Raw genomic sequence first — 14,309 nt, 5'->3', positions numbered from 1 at the left:
TATATATATATATATATATATCTTTCTTCGAGATTTTTATTAAAAAAAAAATATCAGCCATCCATTTTGTGGTGGAGAAAACACCACATCGAACCACTCCGGCCGATTCTGCATAATAACCCAGAGTCCATGATCTGCATGTGTGTGTGTGTGTATATATATATATAATATTGTACGTGGGTTGCGCAAACTCGATTTAGATAATCCATAACAAATATCATAGCAAGTCAAGGATACGTCTGAATGTGTAATATACGCATCATGTATATCTATTCTTTCACGTTAACATTGATACGAATTTATCCTATACGTATACTAACAAGGGGATATATATCTTTACCCAAAAAAAAAAACAAGGATATATATATATATATACACTGTTACAACATAGTATAATTGGTTTTTGAATATATAATCGTATTAGGTAAACCCAGTTATAAAACATCTTATAATTAACTTTTCTCGAAATATATATTGTTAGTTTGTTTATGTGATTTATACAAATATGGGAAAATAGAGAGCGTGTATGGGGTTTGGTCGTTCTAATTGCATGCATGCATGCAGGACGCAGCTCATTCCCTTGAATGTGAAAAGTATGTCCCAACAACTAAGTAGGAAGAAGAATAAAAATCTCATTTTTGTGGTGGAATGTTGATAATTGTGGCTTCGTAATGTCCATATAAAAGTGCATCTGGTCCTTCACATTCATATCTTTGAACACATTTATTCCTTGAAAATGTATAATTAGGACCACCATGTACATAAACCTCTTAATTGCATATACCCATATATATATATATATATATATATATATATATATTACGCATACTCACATCACCATCATCGCATATATATATTCCCAAGTTTATCCTAAATTATGGTACAAATCATCATCTGATATAGGTTTGATTCAATTTCTAGCCCTATTTGAAAGCTGAAGAACCGAATCTATTGCAAACGACAAGTTAATACACATGATAATTGTTGTGATGTCCGTATTATATACGATAAGTTTTCAGTGATTTGAAAACCCAAAACAAAATTACGAAAAGGGTTTTTGGATAGAAACAACGGAGACAGGGCAAGGAACACAAGTAGGGTTTATGATGTTCCCGCTGTATTATGAAATTGACGTGACTTGTCCCTTCTTCATCTCCATGTGTCTTCTCACCAAAATTGTTTTGGAATTTATATTGATGATGTTGATCACTCCCTTTTGGATTTGATGCCCTCCATGTCTCCTGCATATGCACTTATGTTTGCATATTACCACTCTTCCTTTGTTTTCATGTCGAGATGATTGTCTTCTTCCTTTCACTTACGTATTGTCATCGTCTGCCATGTTATCTTACAAAAAAAACTATATATTATGTATTTTGTTCATTCATTTATACATAATTTAAAGCTATACAATTACATGTCCAGTTTATTGTAATGTCAAAATCTAATCTGATGATGGCAAAGTCTAGAAAGTCGATCCATTTCAAGACAAAGTCTCATATATATGTTTAGGGCGACGTTGGAAACATTACATCCATCTCAAATGTTTTCTAAGTGCAAATGTTCTTAATTAGAGACCACATCTATTATGTAACGATCGAATTCGATTGCATATTTTTATACGTAGGAGATATATACATTCATTTCTAAGAAGAAATCTATAATAATACCACAAAATATTTTTATGGTTATAAATGATGTAATGAAATTCCTTGTTAATACATTATAGGGTTTGAATTTTATAATTCTTTAGTTATTACTATATAATTTTTTTCCCCTAGTTCATGATACGTTCATACTATCATAACTGGTGGACGGTGGAAAATTAAATTTGGAAACTCATGTCTTGGTTGACCAAAGTGTTATATATGTAGTTTAATGTCTGAAAAACATTGGAGTAATGATTCGTTTGTGTGTCTGTATACACACTTCGTTTTTATTATATATATATATATATATACGTACACACACATTTTATTTATTTATTTGTAAATAGATATATAATATATGCTTTTAATTGGCGTGAGAATATTAAACATGAGGGCTGCCCTTTTGTTGTGTGGGATGAATAATTGAATCATGTGGGTATGATGTGCATAATTGGAAGGTTCCGACGAAGAATCTTTCGGAAGCTAAATTGTAATAACAAATAATTAATTATAATCATAATTATGCACATCTATATTCACACACACACTCACTCTCATATGAGATGTCAACATCCAAAGAATCTCTAATAAACAAGGTGCATGGCGAAATTAGAGAAAAATAAGTCGTGGTTTCAAAAGAAATGAGATTGTTTTTTTATGGATGTTATATCTAATTTCTAATGTTTTGGTAAATCTTGAGATTGATAAGAAATTAATTAATATCCGCCCCTTTTGCTTGAACTTTTTTTTTACAAAACTTTCGGTACTTATATATTATTTTTACTAAAATTTCAGTGGCTAATGTAGGAGTATATATGTACATGCATATATTGACCTTGAATATCCATAACCCTAATCCCAAGAAAAATCCTCGACGAAGACGACGGTGATGATGGCATACTCAACCACATCAACAAATGCAAATTAAAAGCATACTAATATCATATATAATAGAATGGGGGTTTAATCGAACGGTGGAGATTCCTCCACGTGTTGAAAACCCAATTATCAAATGTCTTAAATACGATATACACATGCAGCTACTCCTCGCACAGAGACAGAAGACACTTATATTATTTGAGGTCTTCGCCACTTTCCTCCTCCCTTACCACCTCAAGAACTATATTACAGAGAAGGGAAAAAAAACTTTTTTTTTTCAAGAACAAGAAATAATTCCAAGAAAATCTCAGAAAGAGCATTGGAACGTGTAAGGAAGACATATATTAGGGGGAAAATGCTGGGAGGCGGCGTGGATCTGAACATGAAGGAGACGGAGCTGTGTCTGGGATTGCCCGGCGGAGAGACGGCAGCTCCGGTGGCCGGAAACAAGAGAGGGTTCTCGGAGACGGTGGATCTGAAGCTGAATCTGAACAATGAGCCTCACAAGGACGTAGGATCTGCCCTGTCGGAGCAAGATCCTTCTTCTCTTGTTTCTGTTCCCAATGACAGTAGTTCTTGTCCCAAGCCTCCTGCCAAGTAATTTACCTCTCAACCCTTTCCAACCTCTTTTTTTTTTCTTCAAAAAAATAATTGCAAGCATATGTACATAATATGATACCAAATATTTTGATACTTATACGTACATATATACGACATTTGGAACCAAATACATGCATTTTTAGGTTCTCTTAGCTAAACCTCGTCTATATATATAGTTTTACTCTAATTCACACATACATGTATATATATGTGTGTTTATGCATTTTGAGATGACGATCGAGGGTGATATTAATCCCAAGACAAATTAAATTCTCCATATTCGGATTGAGATTTATGCTATATATGTGTGTGTATATATTAGGGCACAGGTGGTGGGATGGCCACCAGTGAGGACATACAGGAAAAACATGATGGGGAGGACGTCGAGCGAAGGAGAGAAGGCCACTGCTAACGCATTCGTGAAGGTTTCCATTGACGGAGCTCCTTACCTCCGGAAAGTCGACTTGAAGACGTACTCCAGCTACGATGACCTCTCTACTGCCCTCTCCACCATGTTCAGCTCCTTCACCAATACGGGTACTGCTCCCTACTTTTTTTTTATACTATACATACGTACATACATACATACATACATACATGTATCACATGTGTGTGTGTGTGTGTATATATACAGGAAACTATGGAGGAGGAGGAGGAGGAGGAGAAGGGATGATAGATTTCATGAGCGAGAGGAAGTTGATGGATTTGCTAAACAGCTCAGAGTATGTTCCTACCTACGAAGACAAAGATGGCGATTGGATGCTTGTCGGCGACGTCCCTTGGTTGTACGTCTTCCCTCTTTCTACCCTTCTTCTTCCTTAATCGTATGTGTATGTGTGTATGTGTATATATATATATATATATATATTCTAGTTTCTAATTCTTCTTCATTCACGTGTAAATCAATCTTACAAAAAAAAAGATTAAAAAAATGTATGTAAAAACATAAATATCGTAGCTGATGTGTTTATGCATTAATTTGAAGCGATTCAGATATAGCTATATAGATTTTGATGTTACTAGCCTCTTGGAATTCCCATTTTAGTGTGGATTTGGATATTTGAGATTTTTTTTCCCTTTTTGATGATAAATTTTGCGTCATAGATTTTGTGTTGTGTCACTCTAATACAATATTTGATTGATATATTAATCTACGTATTGTATGGATCATGGTTTGAGCTTATTTATGGAAAATTCAATAAAATCTTATATTAGGAAAAAATCTTTCGATTTATATATCAACATCTACATATTTTTTGGAAATTGATTTATATATAGATATCAGAATCGTTAGAAATTATATCGTTTCGTTTTATCTTTTTTTTTTTTTTGACATATAGGATGTTCGTTGAATCATGCAAGCGTTTGCGTATAATGAAAGGATCTGAAGCCATTGGTCTCGGTATGTATTTTCCATTTACGAAAGTATTTATATATATTTCTTTTCTTTGGGGGTTCATTCATTCCATAAAATATTTTATTTATTTCGTCTGCATGCATATGAAGACATGTATAATTTTCTTACGTCAAAACTATATTTTCAAGGCGAAACTAATTCTGTGATAAAATTCCAGCCCCGAGAGCAATGGAGAAATGCAAGAACAGAGCTTGAAAGCATCACACCATATATATACACATATGTATTAATTAACACATTTACAGTGTTAATTAATATTTTTCGATATAAAAAAAGATTGTTCAATTTCTTCTTTAAATGTCTGTGTTTGTTCTTGGATTTGGTATATAGATATAGTTTATATTATATATGTTTGTGTACTGAATTGAAATGAAAGATGTGGGATATTTGTAACGGACAGCAAGTAATAAACTTGAACCCTATGTGTCTCTTGGTTTGGTTAATAATATACACCAAAGCTCACAACGAATAATTTGATCAATTTTTTTTTTGAGGGTAAGACTAAGATTTATGTTACTCGTTATCTTTCTCCACTATAAATTACATAAAACATTTATAATCTTACAAAAATATATATATATATATATATATATATATATATATATATATATCATCAATCCAAAATTATGTGCAAGTGTGTATGTGCTTATGCGTATATATATGTGCATATATTGAATAATAAAATCCAAAAAGATTCTCTTTGTTGATATATTGATTTGGTGGGAACTTATATAAGTTGAAAGGACTCTATAGGTGTAGGGAGGGGAGCAAAGCCATGTGCATGTCGATGGGTCTCTTCATTTCACGGCTTTTTGTTTATTTATTTGTTTATTCCCTCTTCCATTTTAGCCAATAATAATAATAATAATAAAAATACATAAACTATGCTACTATTCTTAAATACTCTTTCCACTGTCCTTAATATAAGATATTGTAACATATATTATGTTATTCATATATTCAGATTGAAATTATTGGTTCCGTTTTGACGATCGGCGGTTAGTGAAGCTAATCGTATATTAGCTATGGTTTTGAAATTCAACGTAGCCGTCGGTCCAAAACACAATATAGACTAAACAAAATATCATTGTTTAGTAATATAAATAACACATCACCAAAAAAAAAAAAAAAAAAAAAAAACAGAATACGAATCAGAATGCAATTTTCATAGATCAGTAAGCACATGGAGATGATGTGCTTCAAAGAAATGCAGCAAAATTTCATTAATGTATTGCACAATAGACATGCATGTATGTGTGATCACACGCACACACGCACATATATAATATGAGTGTGTGATTTATTGGATCAGGCAGTCTTGTGGCGGCAACGGCACGTTCGATGTTTGATGGGTCCAATTATAATGACAAGTTGGCAAGCCTAATGAATTATAATACTATCAATATCTCGGGAGTGGATGATATGTGTAATGGTTACAACTCAATTTTCTATCATATATATATATATATATATATATATAGCATGTCACAGACATACCAAATATACAGGAAATCAATCCGGCATCAAACATAGAGAACAGAGTCCTAACCTTAACTCTTAGTCGCAGAGTTTAATTATGCTCCAAACAATTCAATCCAGCAACATCGCCCAGACAATTAGACCTGCAACAGTAACAAGATTCAGAAGAAAGGTGCAATTTTTACTTGGGGGGCGTTCACAGAGCAAGAAGAAAGGCGCTACCTTTTGCGGTGGAATATGATTCTCGGGCCGTGAGAAGAAGTCTTTGGCGTTTTTCGCCACTTCTGCTTCAAGAACTGCCTCCAGCATGATATCTGATCCTTTCACACTCTCTGCACCCCAAATCAAATCGATCAAGTTTCACATTCTGTGCCCTCACATAAATGAAACCAAACCAAAGAGAAAACCCGAGACATCTCTTCTTAAAAGGGTCTGTGAATGCAAGCTAGGAAGGCAATCAGAGTGAAAGGGCTCGACATATTAAGGACACAGCTCTAGGGACTGTGTAAACCGGCACACATTCTTCACATGGCAAGACAAACAGTGGTGCATTTAGAGTGTCTTGATCAGCAATAATATAGATAATGAACCACCACGCATCATTAATTAAGGGTCTAATGGATTATGCGCTCGTAGAAAACCCCTTCTTCCGTGAGTATTTCCCTAGTTGAATGAATTACGATTGTAGAAATTGGTGCAACAGCATCCTCAGGTACAAGCATCCGGAACAGAATACCGGGAAGGGCCACCGTAAAAGAAAGAACAAGTAACACACAAGAGCTGATAATGTGTACCTTTCCGACCTGGAAGAAATCCAGCACTCTCGGCTGAAACAGGAAGAACAGCTAAGAGACCTGGATCACTACTTAGAGTATCATTTTCACCACTGCTCTTCAAAGAAGGCGATTTTACAGTCTCGGAGTGAGCTAGTCTAGCAAATGCTGTTGCTTGGGAGTGTAAGTTCACTGAAGCTGAGGAGGCATTAAATTCTTGAGCCTGGTGGACATGAAAGAGGGGACAGTGATTGCACCAATACCATGATAGAGATAATAAATGCGTCAACCAGGATGATCAAAATGCGAGACCTTTGCCCAGTGATCAGCATGCTTCAGACTTTCTTCAACTTTCGTTGATGTGGCACTCCCTATAAGGGCAGAAACAAGATGAGGGAAACAAGAACAACGAGCACCAATATAAGGGGTACATATCGTCCAGGGGTAACGGTTTTACCATTAGTGCTTGGACTAGGACTAGACTCTGGATCGCTGCTTGTACTAGGACTAGGTTCCGGATGACTAGGACTAGACTCTGGAGGAATGTCCTCCACCCTTCGAGTCAAAGGACCAGGATTCACGAGAGAAATACTCCTTATTTCATGACGAATAGCCTCCAGCTGAGCCATTGTATCCTGAAGTTCTTTGTGAACCTAAACGAAAATGGGAACAAGTTTAAAATCCTTGTCTAAAATGCCTTGTAACTGATCATGATGAGAAACTTCAAGAGAGATATGATCTCTGGGGATTTAAGCTATGTCATAAGATTGAATCGTGTTTTCACCTCGTAAAAGGAGAGAACACCCAATCAATATAGAGAATGACTGAAAGAAACATACTTATGCCATCACATTTTCACATTCAAAGCAGCAGAAGAAGGAAAGGGAATCAAATGGAGTCAAACTGCTAAATCCATGGTCCATCATGGATTCAATGGTAATAAATCCGACCCATTTTGTAACAAAGCTTATTCACTCTTTTATCTGTTTATTCCCTGAAACCCATCACTACACAATTCCCTCAGTATTCAAACCTACACCCCAAGAATATAAAAAAATATGACTTGCATGAATTCAGAATCCGTTTTCTTGTAGTCCCTTAGCAATTGCATCGAAAACTCAAAGAACACAAGGAAACTGGGTCTGAAACAACACACCTGCCGAGCCTGGGATTGTTGCATAACACTGTCCAATTGGCCGCGGGCCAATTGAACGTAGCCGATTGCTCGCCCTGCTAATCTTCCTGCCACTCTCGCAATGATCGGCAGATCCTTTGGACCTGAAACACGTGATTAATGCTAAACCGATTTTTATTTTTCTTGACTTTCTCTTCAGGAGACGCGGAAAAGGCTTTATCAAAACAACCTTAAGAGCAACCTAAATCGAAGGATAATCATAGAGTTCGAATACAACATGCGACAAGTTCTCAGAAATCGGCAAATTACGGGTCGAATGAGATCAGCGGCTAAACGGAATCCATAGGGAAGAAAGTGAATAAAAGAACCCGACTGATATCCCATGGAGTCAATTCTATATCTCTACAGAAATCGTGAGCAAATGCGCGGAAACTACCCAAACTTGGAAGAACAACGCAAAATTTCATCGACACTGCGAAAGAGTAGTTGTTCGCAGAGAGGAAAGAGACAAACCAACAAGAGCGGCGGTGGCACCGATGAGAAGAAAAAGTTCGCCATAGGAGAGACCGAGCATCGCTTCCTTCTACGGCGGCTTCACTTCCGATCGATTCGCCGGCGAAGTTTCTGCACCGATCGGAGGTACAATTTTTTTTTTCCTTTTTTCGTTTTTTTGTATGGGCTTCAGTTAAGAGAATATTATTGTCCATCTTCATATTGGGCTTAAAGGCCCATTAAGTTTGTTTTTGTTTATTTGCGCATTTTCAAGCGAAGGATTTTTCTGATTCCTCGACGGCATGGAACTGTAGAAATTCCGATCAAAACAACAGCCGAATCGATCGAAGTTGCCATTTTCCCGTTAAAGTTTCGTCATTTTCTTAAATTCTTCAATTTTCCTTCACTTTCCCTTGCCTAGTCTGGGTTTTTCTTTCTGGAAAAGGAATAAAGCCCGTTGTAAATGATCTCAAATCACATCGATCCGTATCGAGAATTTTCTAGAAGAAGATCAGTTTTCAACCCCAGAAAGTCCTTTTTCTCTTCTCTTCGTCTTTTGCCTCCTTTGGGTTGAGTTGTTCTCTTCGGTTCTCTCGAAGAGGACGAAAGCCTACGAACATGAATTGAAAATCCATCGCACCCATATCAAGATCTCTCATGGATTTCTTGGAGCTAGAGGCGATCGAGGGTTTGCGGTGGTCGTGGAACTCATGGCCGACGACGAAATCCGACTGCCAATCCCTCGTTGTTCCTCTGAGCATCATGTGCACGCCATTGATGCAGTCCTCGGAGCTCCCAGTGATTCAATACGACCCGCTCATCTGCTCCCGTTGCGGTGCGGTGTTGAACCCTTACGCGCGTCTCGATTTCCGGTCCCGCATCTGGGGTTGCCCCTTCTGCTTACACAAGAACAGTTTCCCGCGCTCCTACGCCGAGATCACGGAGACCAACCTCCCGGCTGAGCTCTTCCCGACCTACAGCGCCGTCGAATACGCTCCACCGCGTAAATCCGCCTCCGCCACCACCCCGAGGGCTAGCTCTGGGGCGAGCTGGGCTAATGGACTCAGTGCGGGGTTTCAGCCGTCGAGATCGCTCTCTTCGACTTCATCGTTCTCGTCTCTGGCTTCCACAGGCGGCGGCTTGAGCTCCGGTGAACTGGGTCCGGCGTTCGTATTCGTGGTCGATGCGTGTATGGCGGAGGAGGAGCTTCGGGCGGTGAAGACAGAGCTGCTGCTTGTGGTGGAGCAGTTGCCGGAGAATTCCTTGGTGGCTCTGATCACTTTTGATTCCATGGTTAGGGTATATGATCTTGGTTTCACGGAATGCTTGAAGGTGGTCGTCTTTCATGGCGAACGCGAGCTTTCTTCGGAGCAGGTAATCTACAATCCCTGTGGAACCTCTTAAAAAAGTTCTATCCTTTCTCAAAGACTTGTGTTTCGAGATCTGATGCTAGCATTCTGGTTAGAGATGTTGATAAGTTCACCAAGATGTTAATGAAATTGTATATAGGAAGAAGCTGTCCGAAAGATTTGTGTCGAGTTCTAATTTGTTCAAACCCTCCGTTGTGGCAGAGATGATCGTGTTGAACAGTGTTCCATAGTTCCATGAGTTGAAGCCTGTTGAATGTCTGTGGTTCACGCTTTGAGTTCTTGTTCTTGTCTTTGTTTCGTAGAATGGTCGGTGTCTTCTTGTGGCTAAGTTCTTGATTAGGTCAGATTGCTGGATAGTTGGATTCGGACAGTGATAAGTAGTTGCTTTTGTTTCCTGTTTGTGCCTTGAAGATACAGTGTTTGGACAAATTCTGCGTCTGTGATCTGGTTGCCTGTTTGTGCCTTGAAGATTATTGTTATGCCTTCATCTTTTTCGTTTCCTTCTAAGGTTCTGCATATAGAACTTGGTGGCTTTAGAGATAATGCTTCTGTCGAATCTTGAAAAGTTCCCATTATTTCATGGAAATTTCTTTCAGATCCAACAATTTCTCGGCCTTGGTCGTTCGAAGCAGCTTCCGGGAAAGGCATTGGCACTTCAGAAGCAGGGTTTCTTGCTTCCTTTGTCAGAATGTGAGTTCAACATAACTTCTGCTTTCGAAGAAATCCGTCCTTCCGGCAATCTCAAATCAGGTCATCGGCCACATCGATCTACTGGGGCCGCCATTTCAACGGCCTTCGGACTGCTCGAAGGCTGTTATGTGAACACGGGCTCACGGGTAATGGTTTTCACTTCAGGTCCCGCGACAAGGGGCCCCGGAATCGTCGTGGACTCGGACCTTAGTAACTCCATCAGGACCCACCGGGATCTTTTCAATGGCCAGGCTCCTTACCACGAGAAGTCATGCGGGTTTTACAGAAAACTCGGGAAGAGGCTCTGTGATTCATCGGTGGCTCTGGACCTATTCGCTTGCTCTCTCGATCAAGTCGGAGCAGCTGAGATGAGATATGCAGTGGAGACATCTGGTGGGTTTATGCTGCTGGGAGAGACATTCGAATCTGACCAGTTCAAGAAATGTATCCGCCACATATTCGGTCGGGATGAAGACGGGAGCTTGAAGATGTGTTTTGACGTGACCATAGAAGTCGTGACGACGAAGGACATCCGAATCTGTGGAGCTCTCGGACCAGTCATGTCGCTAGGGAGGAAGAACGATATAGTGAGTGATACAGAGATCGGGGAAGGTGGTACGTATATTTGGAAGACGAGCACGATCACGAACAAGACCTGCATTGCGTTCTTCTTCCAGGTTAGAAGCGAGCAGCCGAAACCGCAACCTGGGTCTGCATTCTTCGTTCAGTTCATCACCCGGTACCGGTACGGAAATACGGGAGTGAGAAGAAGAGTTACGACGGTAGCCAGACGGTGGGTCGGTGGAAAGTCGCCAGAGATTTCTTCTGGGTTCGATCAAGAAACGGCGGCCTGTGTGATGTCACGGCTAGCGATTAATCGAGCAGAGACGTGTTATGCACGAGACGTTATACGATGGCTAGATGACGGACTTATCAGATTCTCTTCGAGATTCGGAGATTATATCGAGGAAGATCCATCTTCTTTCCGTTTATCGCCGAACTTCTCACTCTACCCTCAGTTCATGTTCTATTTAAGAAGATCTCAGTTTCTTGACGTTTTCAACAACTCCCCTGATGAAACCGGTTATTTCCGGTTAATACTGAACCGGGAAGGGGTGGTGAACTCGATAATCATGATTCAACCAACGCTTCTTCGATATTCATTCGACGGGCCACCGGTTCCAGTCCTCCTCGACATCCGCTCGGTTACCTCCGACGCAATTTTGCTGTTCGACTCGTACTTCTATGTGGTGGTCCACCACGGCTCTAAGATTGCTCAGTGGCGGAAACTCGGTTACCACAAGGATCCGAACCACGAGACATTCCGGAAGTTACTGGAGGCGCCGGAGATTGATGCGGAGCAACTGGTGGCTGATCGGATTCCTGTGCCGCGATTCGTGAGGTGCGACCAGCACGGTAGCCAGGCTCGGTTTCTTCTGGCGAAACTGAACCCGTCCGTTACTCAGAAGTCGGATTATACCGGCGGCTCGGATATCGTCCTCACCGATGATCTAAGCCTCCAAGATTTCCTCGATGATTTGCAGTCTCTCGCGGTAAAGGGCTAAGGATACGAAGTCGTTGCCAGCTTCTGGTTAATTTCCTCATTTGGTAACCGGGTCATCAGTTCGGTTTGGATTGGTCTGTGAACGGTTGAATCTTCACGTATAGAACCGGTTTGAATGAATACCTTAGCTATAATTCGGTTGAGTGATAACCGTTGGTTTTCATTTATTTCACTAGCCGGTTGATATCGGTTTACGAATCCATATTCTGTGGTTTACTCAGTTTTCTTGAAATGTATGCATGTCAAACCGGACCGGGGGGGATTGAGAGGAACCGGTTTGAATCTGGTTTAGTTTTTGAACAGTTTGTTCCTTCTGAACCATCCGTTTGCTTCAGCAATGTTGTCTATGGCACAACCACTTCGGATTTACATGTCCAATTCGGAGTGTAAAAAACTAGATCCCCAAATGTGCATCGACCAAATAAGGAATTGATCATATACCGCTGTAATCTCCACGCGCGCCATCGTTGTCGCCGCCGGCGCCGGAGAGCATCGGTCCGTACGGTGATTCGAGATCGTCCACTAGATCTTCCGTTCCTCTGAGCGCGGCGTGCAGGATCACGAGCAGGACGCCGAATCCGACGGTGGAGAGAGCCTGCAGCCAGACTCCGGTGGTGACGAGCGCGGCAATCGTCAGACTGATGAGGAGCACCGCCACGATGCCGTCGTCGATGGAGAAGCCGAATATCGTGAGAGGCTCCTCGCGAGCAAAATAGAGGAAGAACCAGGCGAAGCCTACAGAGATGAAGGCGAGGATCGCGATCGGGCGTGTGATTAGGGTTACTGCGAGGAGGAAGAAGAGGATGATAGAGTAGTTGATACGGAAATGTGTGAGGTTCTGTGAGACGCGGGTGGTGGCGTCGGCGACGGAGGACGGGAGGCTGAAGGCGGAGAGATCCAGAAAATCACGCCACGGACGAGCTGCTCCGGTGATCGACTGAACGGTCTCTTTGAATCCAGATATTATATGGCTCGCCATTGTTGTTACTCGCTCTTGGATTCCAGAAAATTCTGAAACCCTAGATTTTCTAAGATGTGAGAGATCTCTGCAAAGTTTCTTACAGAGAAAGAAAAAGAAGAAGAAAGGTTGATGACATGGAAGTCAAGACGGTCTAAGCCCATATAACTAAAGCCCATTTGTCTTTGATCCAATTTTACTAATCTTAAAGAAATTTATAACCATACAATATAAATTGGTGTTATATTATCCATTGCATAAAAAAAAAATTGGACAAATCATTCCATATGCCCTGAAATAGTTATATATAAGCGAAATTATCTTATTTCATGGGTTAAAACGAATGTTCGTAATAAAATGATAGAAAAGAAATTCATTGTAAATAAATATCATATGGAATAAATATGTAATATCTATACGAGTAATGGAAATACAGTGTAATAAATATATATTGAAAAATAAAATGTGGAAATCGAAAAGAGAGAAAAGAAGAAAAAATAAATAAAACAAAGAACACTTTTATTACTACATCTCTTCTTCTTGTTATTTTACAATGAAAATAACTCATCTATTTATAAGAAACAATTATAAAATAATTAAAGAAAGAAATTTACAAAGAAATAATATATGATGGAAACAAATAAATCAAAAGATAATTGACACAATTATCATTATTTGTTCATTGATTTTGTGTTTTTAATTTCTCTCAATCATCCTCATAATCATTTCCAATCAATTTCAATCTTCTTAAATCTTCTTAAATTTATATTTGTTTCCTCATTTTAACATTACCTTCAAGATTGACTTGGAGATAATGTAAAAGGTCAATTTTGGAGAGAATACCTGAAATAATCTAAAAACTCGATGAGTAATTCATTGTTAATAAAATGATCTATAGATACCAATCTGGTTCTTGAGAGATTTGATCCATCATCAAATCAGTTCGTTTGATCGTTGAATTCTGCCTTTATCTCCTTTTGTCATAGCACTTCGTTTGATCTTAGAGTTTTTTTCTAGCTTTGATTTTTTTTGTCATAACACTTCGTTTGATTCTAGATTTTACTCCACTTTAAACCATTTGGATATATGAACATTAAGAACTCAAAAACGAAGAGAGAAGAAAAATAAAAACTAGAAAAAAAAAGAAATATATAGATCACATCATAACGCTGCTATGATACCATATTGAAAAATAAAATGCGAAAATTGAAAAGAGAGAAAAGAAGAAAAAAAATAAAACAAAGAACACTTTTATTACTACATCTCTTCTTCTTGTTGTTTTACAATGAAAATAACTCATCTA

At 39.1% G+C, this 14,309-nt stretch overlaps 4 protein-coding genes across 6 annotated transcripts; 2 read left to right on the top strand and 2 right to left on the bottom strand.

Annotated features, from left to right (window-relative positions):
* Positions 1–2,697: 2,697 nt before the first annotated feature.
* On the top strand, positions 2,698–4,993 carry LOC104801102 (auxin-responsive protein IAA17-like). Its single transcript, XM_010524202.2, has 5 exons — positions 2,698–3,125; positions 3,451–3,665; positions 3,763–3,913; positions 4,469–4,530; positions 4,703–4,993. Exons 1-5 carry the CDS (start codon positions 2,884–2,886, stop codon positions 4,738–4,740), a joined length of 708 nt encoding a protein of 235 aa, XP_010522504.1. The 5' UTR covers positions 2,698–2,883; the 3' UTR covers positions 4,741–4,993.
* Positions 4,994–5,544: 551 nt separating this feature from the next.
* Positions 5,545–8,612, bottom strand: LOC104801101 (sec-independent protein translocase protein TatB). 3 transcript variants are annotated; one of them, XR_769845.1, is made up of 8 exons: positions 8,446–8,612; positions 7,954–8,075; positions 7,255–7,450; positions 7,110–7,168; positions 6,819–7,020; positions 6,247–6,356; positions 6,095–6,167; positions 5,545–5,617 (listed from the first exon to the last, which is right to left on the bottom strand). XR_769845.1 is itself a non-coding variant. In XM_010524200.1 (7 exons), the coding sequence occupies exons 1-7, from the start codon at positions 8,504–8,506 to the stop codon at positions 6,162–6,164; spliced, it is 756 nt and encodes a 251-aa protein (XP_010522502.1). In that variant the 5' UTR covers positions 8,507–8,612; the 3' UTR covers positions 6,068–6,161. The 3 variants fall into 3 exon arrangements, 1 of the variants encoding a protein (XP_010522502.1); XR_769844.2 differs by lacking the exon at positions 5,545–5,617 and adding an exon at positions 5,692–5,925; XM_010524200.1 differs by lacking the exon at positions 5,545–5,617 and having other exon boundaries at positions 6,068–6,167.
* A 91-nt stretch (positions 8,613–8,703) lies between these two features.
* Positions 8,704–12,246, top strand: LOC104801100 (protein transport protein sec23-1). Its single transcript, XM_010524199.2, has 2 exons — positions 8,704–9,798; positions 10,391–12,246. The coding sequence occupies exons 1-2, from the start codon at positions 9,082–9,084 to the stop codon at positions 12,047–12,049; spliced, it is 2,376 nt and encodes a 791-aa protein (XP_010522501.1). The 5' UTR covers positions 8,704–9,081; the 3' UTR covers positions 12,050–12,246.
* A 34-nt stretch (positions 12,247–12,280) lies between these two features.
* Positions 12,281–13,172, bottom strand: LOC104801098 (PRA1 family protein D-like). Its single transcript, XM_010524198.2, has one exon. The coding sequence runs from the start codon at positions 13,025–13,027 to the stop codon at positions 12,482–12,484; it is 546 nt and encodes a 181-aa protein (XP_010522500.1). The 5' UTR covers positions 13,028–13,172; the 3' UTR covers positions 12,281–12,481.
* Positions 13,173–14,309: the final 1,137 nt, after the last annotated feature.

This window comes from Tarenaya hassleriana, unplaced genomic scaffold (genome assembly GCF_000463585.1).
Source record: "Tarenaya hassleriana unplaced genomic scaffold, ASM46358v1 Cleome7, whole genome shotgun sequence".
Lineage (NCBI taxonomy): Eukaryota > Viridiplantae > Streptophyta > Magnoliopsida > Brassicales > Cleomaceae > Tarenaya > Tarenaya hassleriana.
This window is presented reverse-complemented; position numbering and strand designations above follow the sequence as displayed.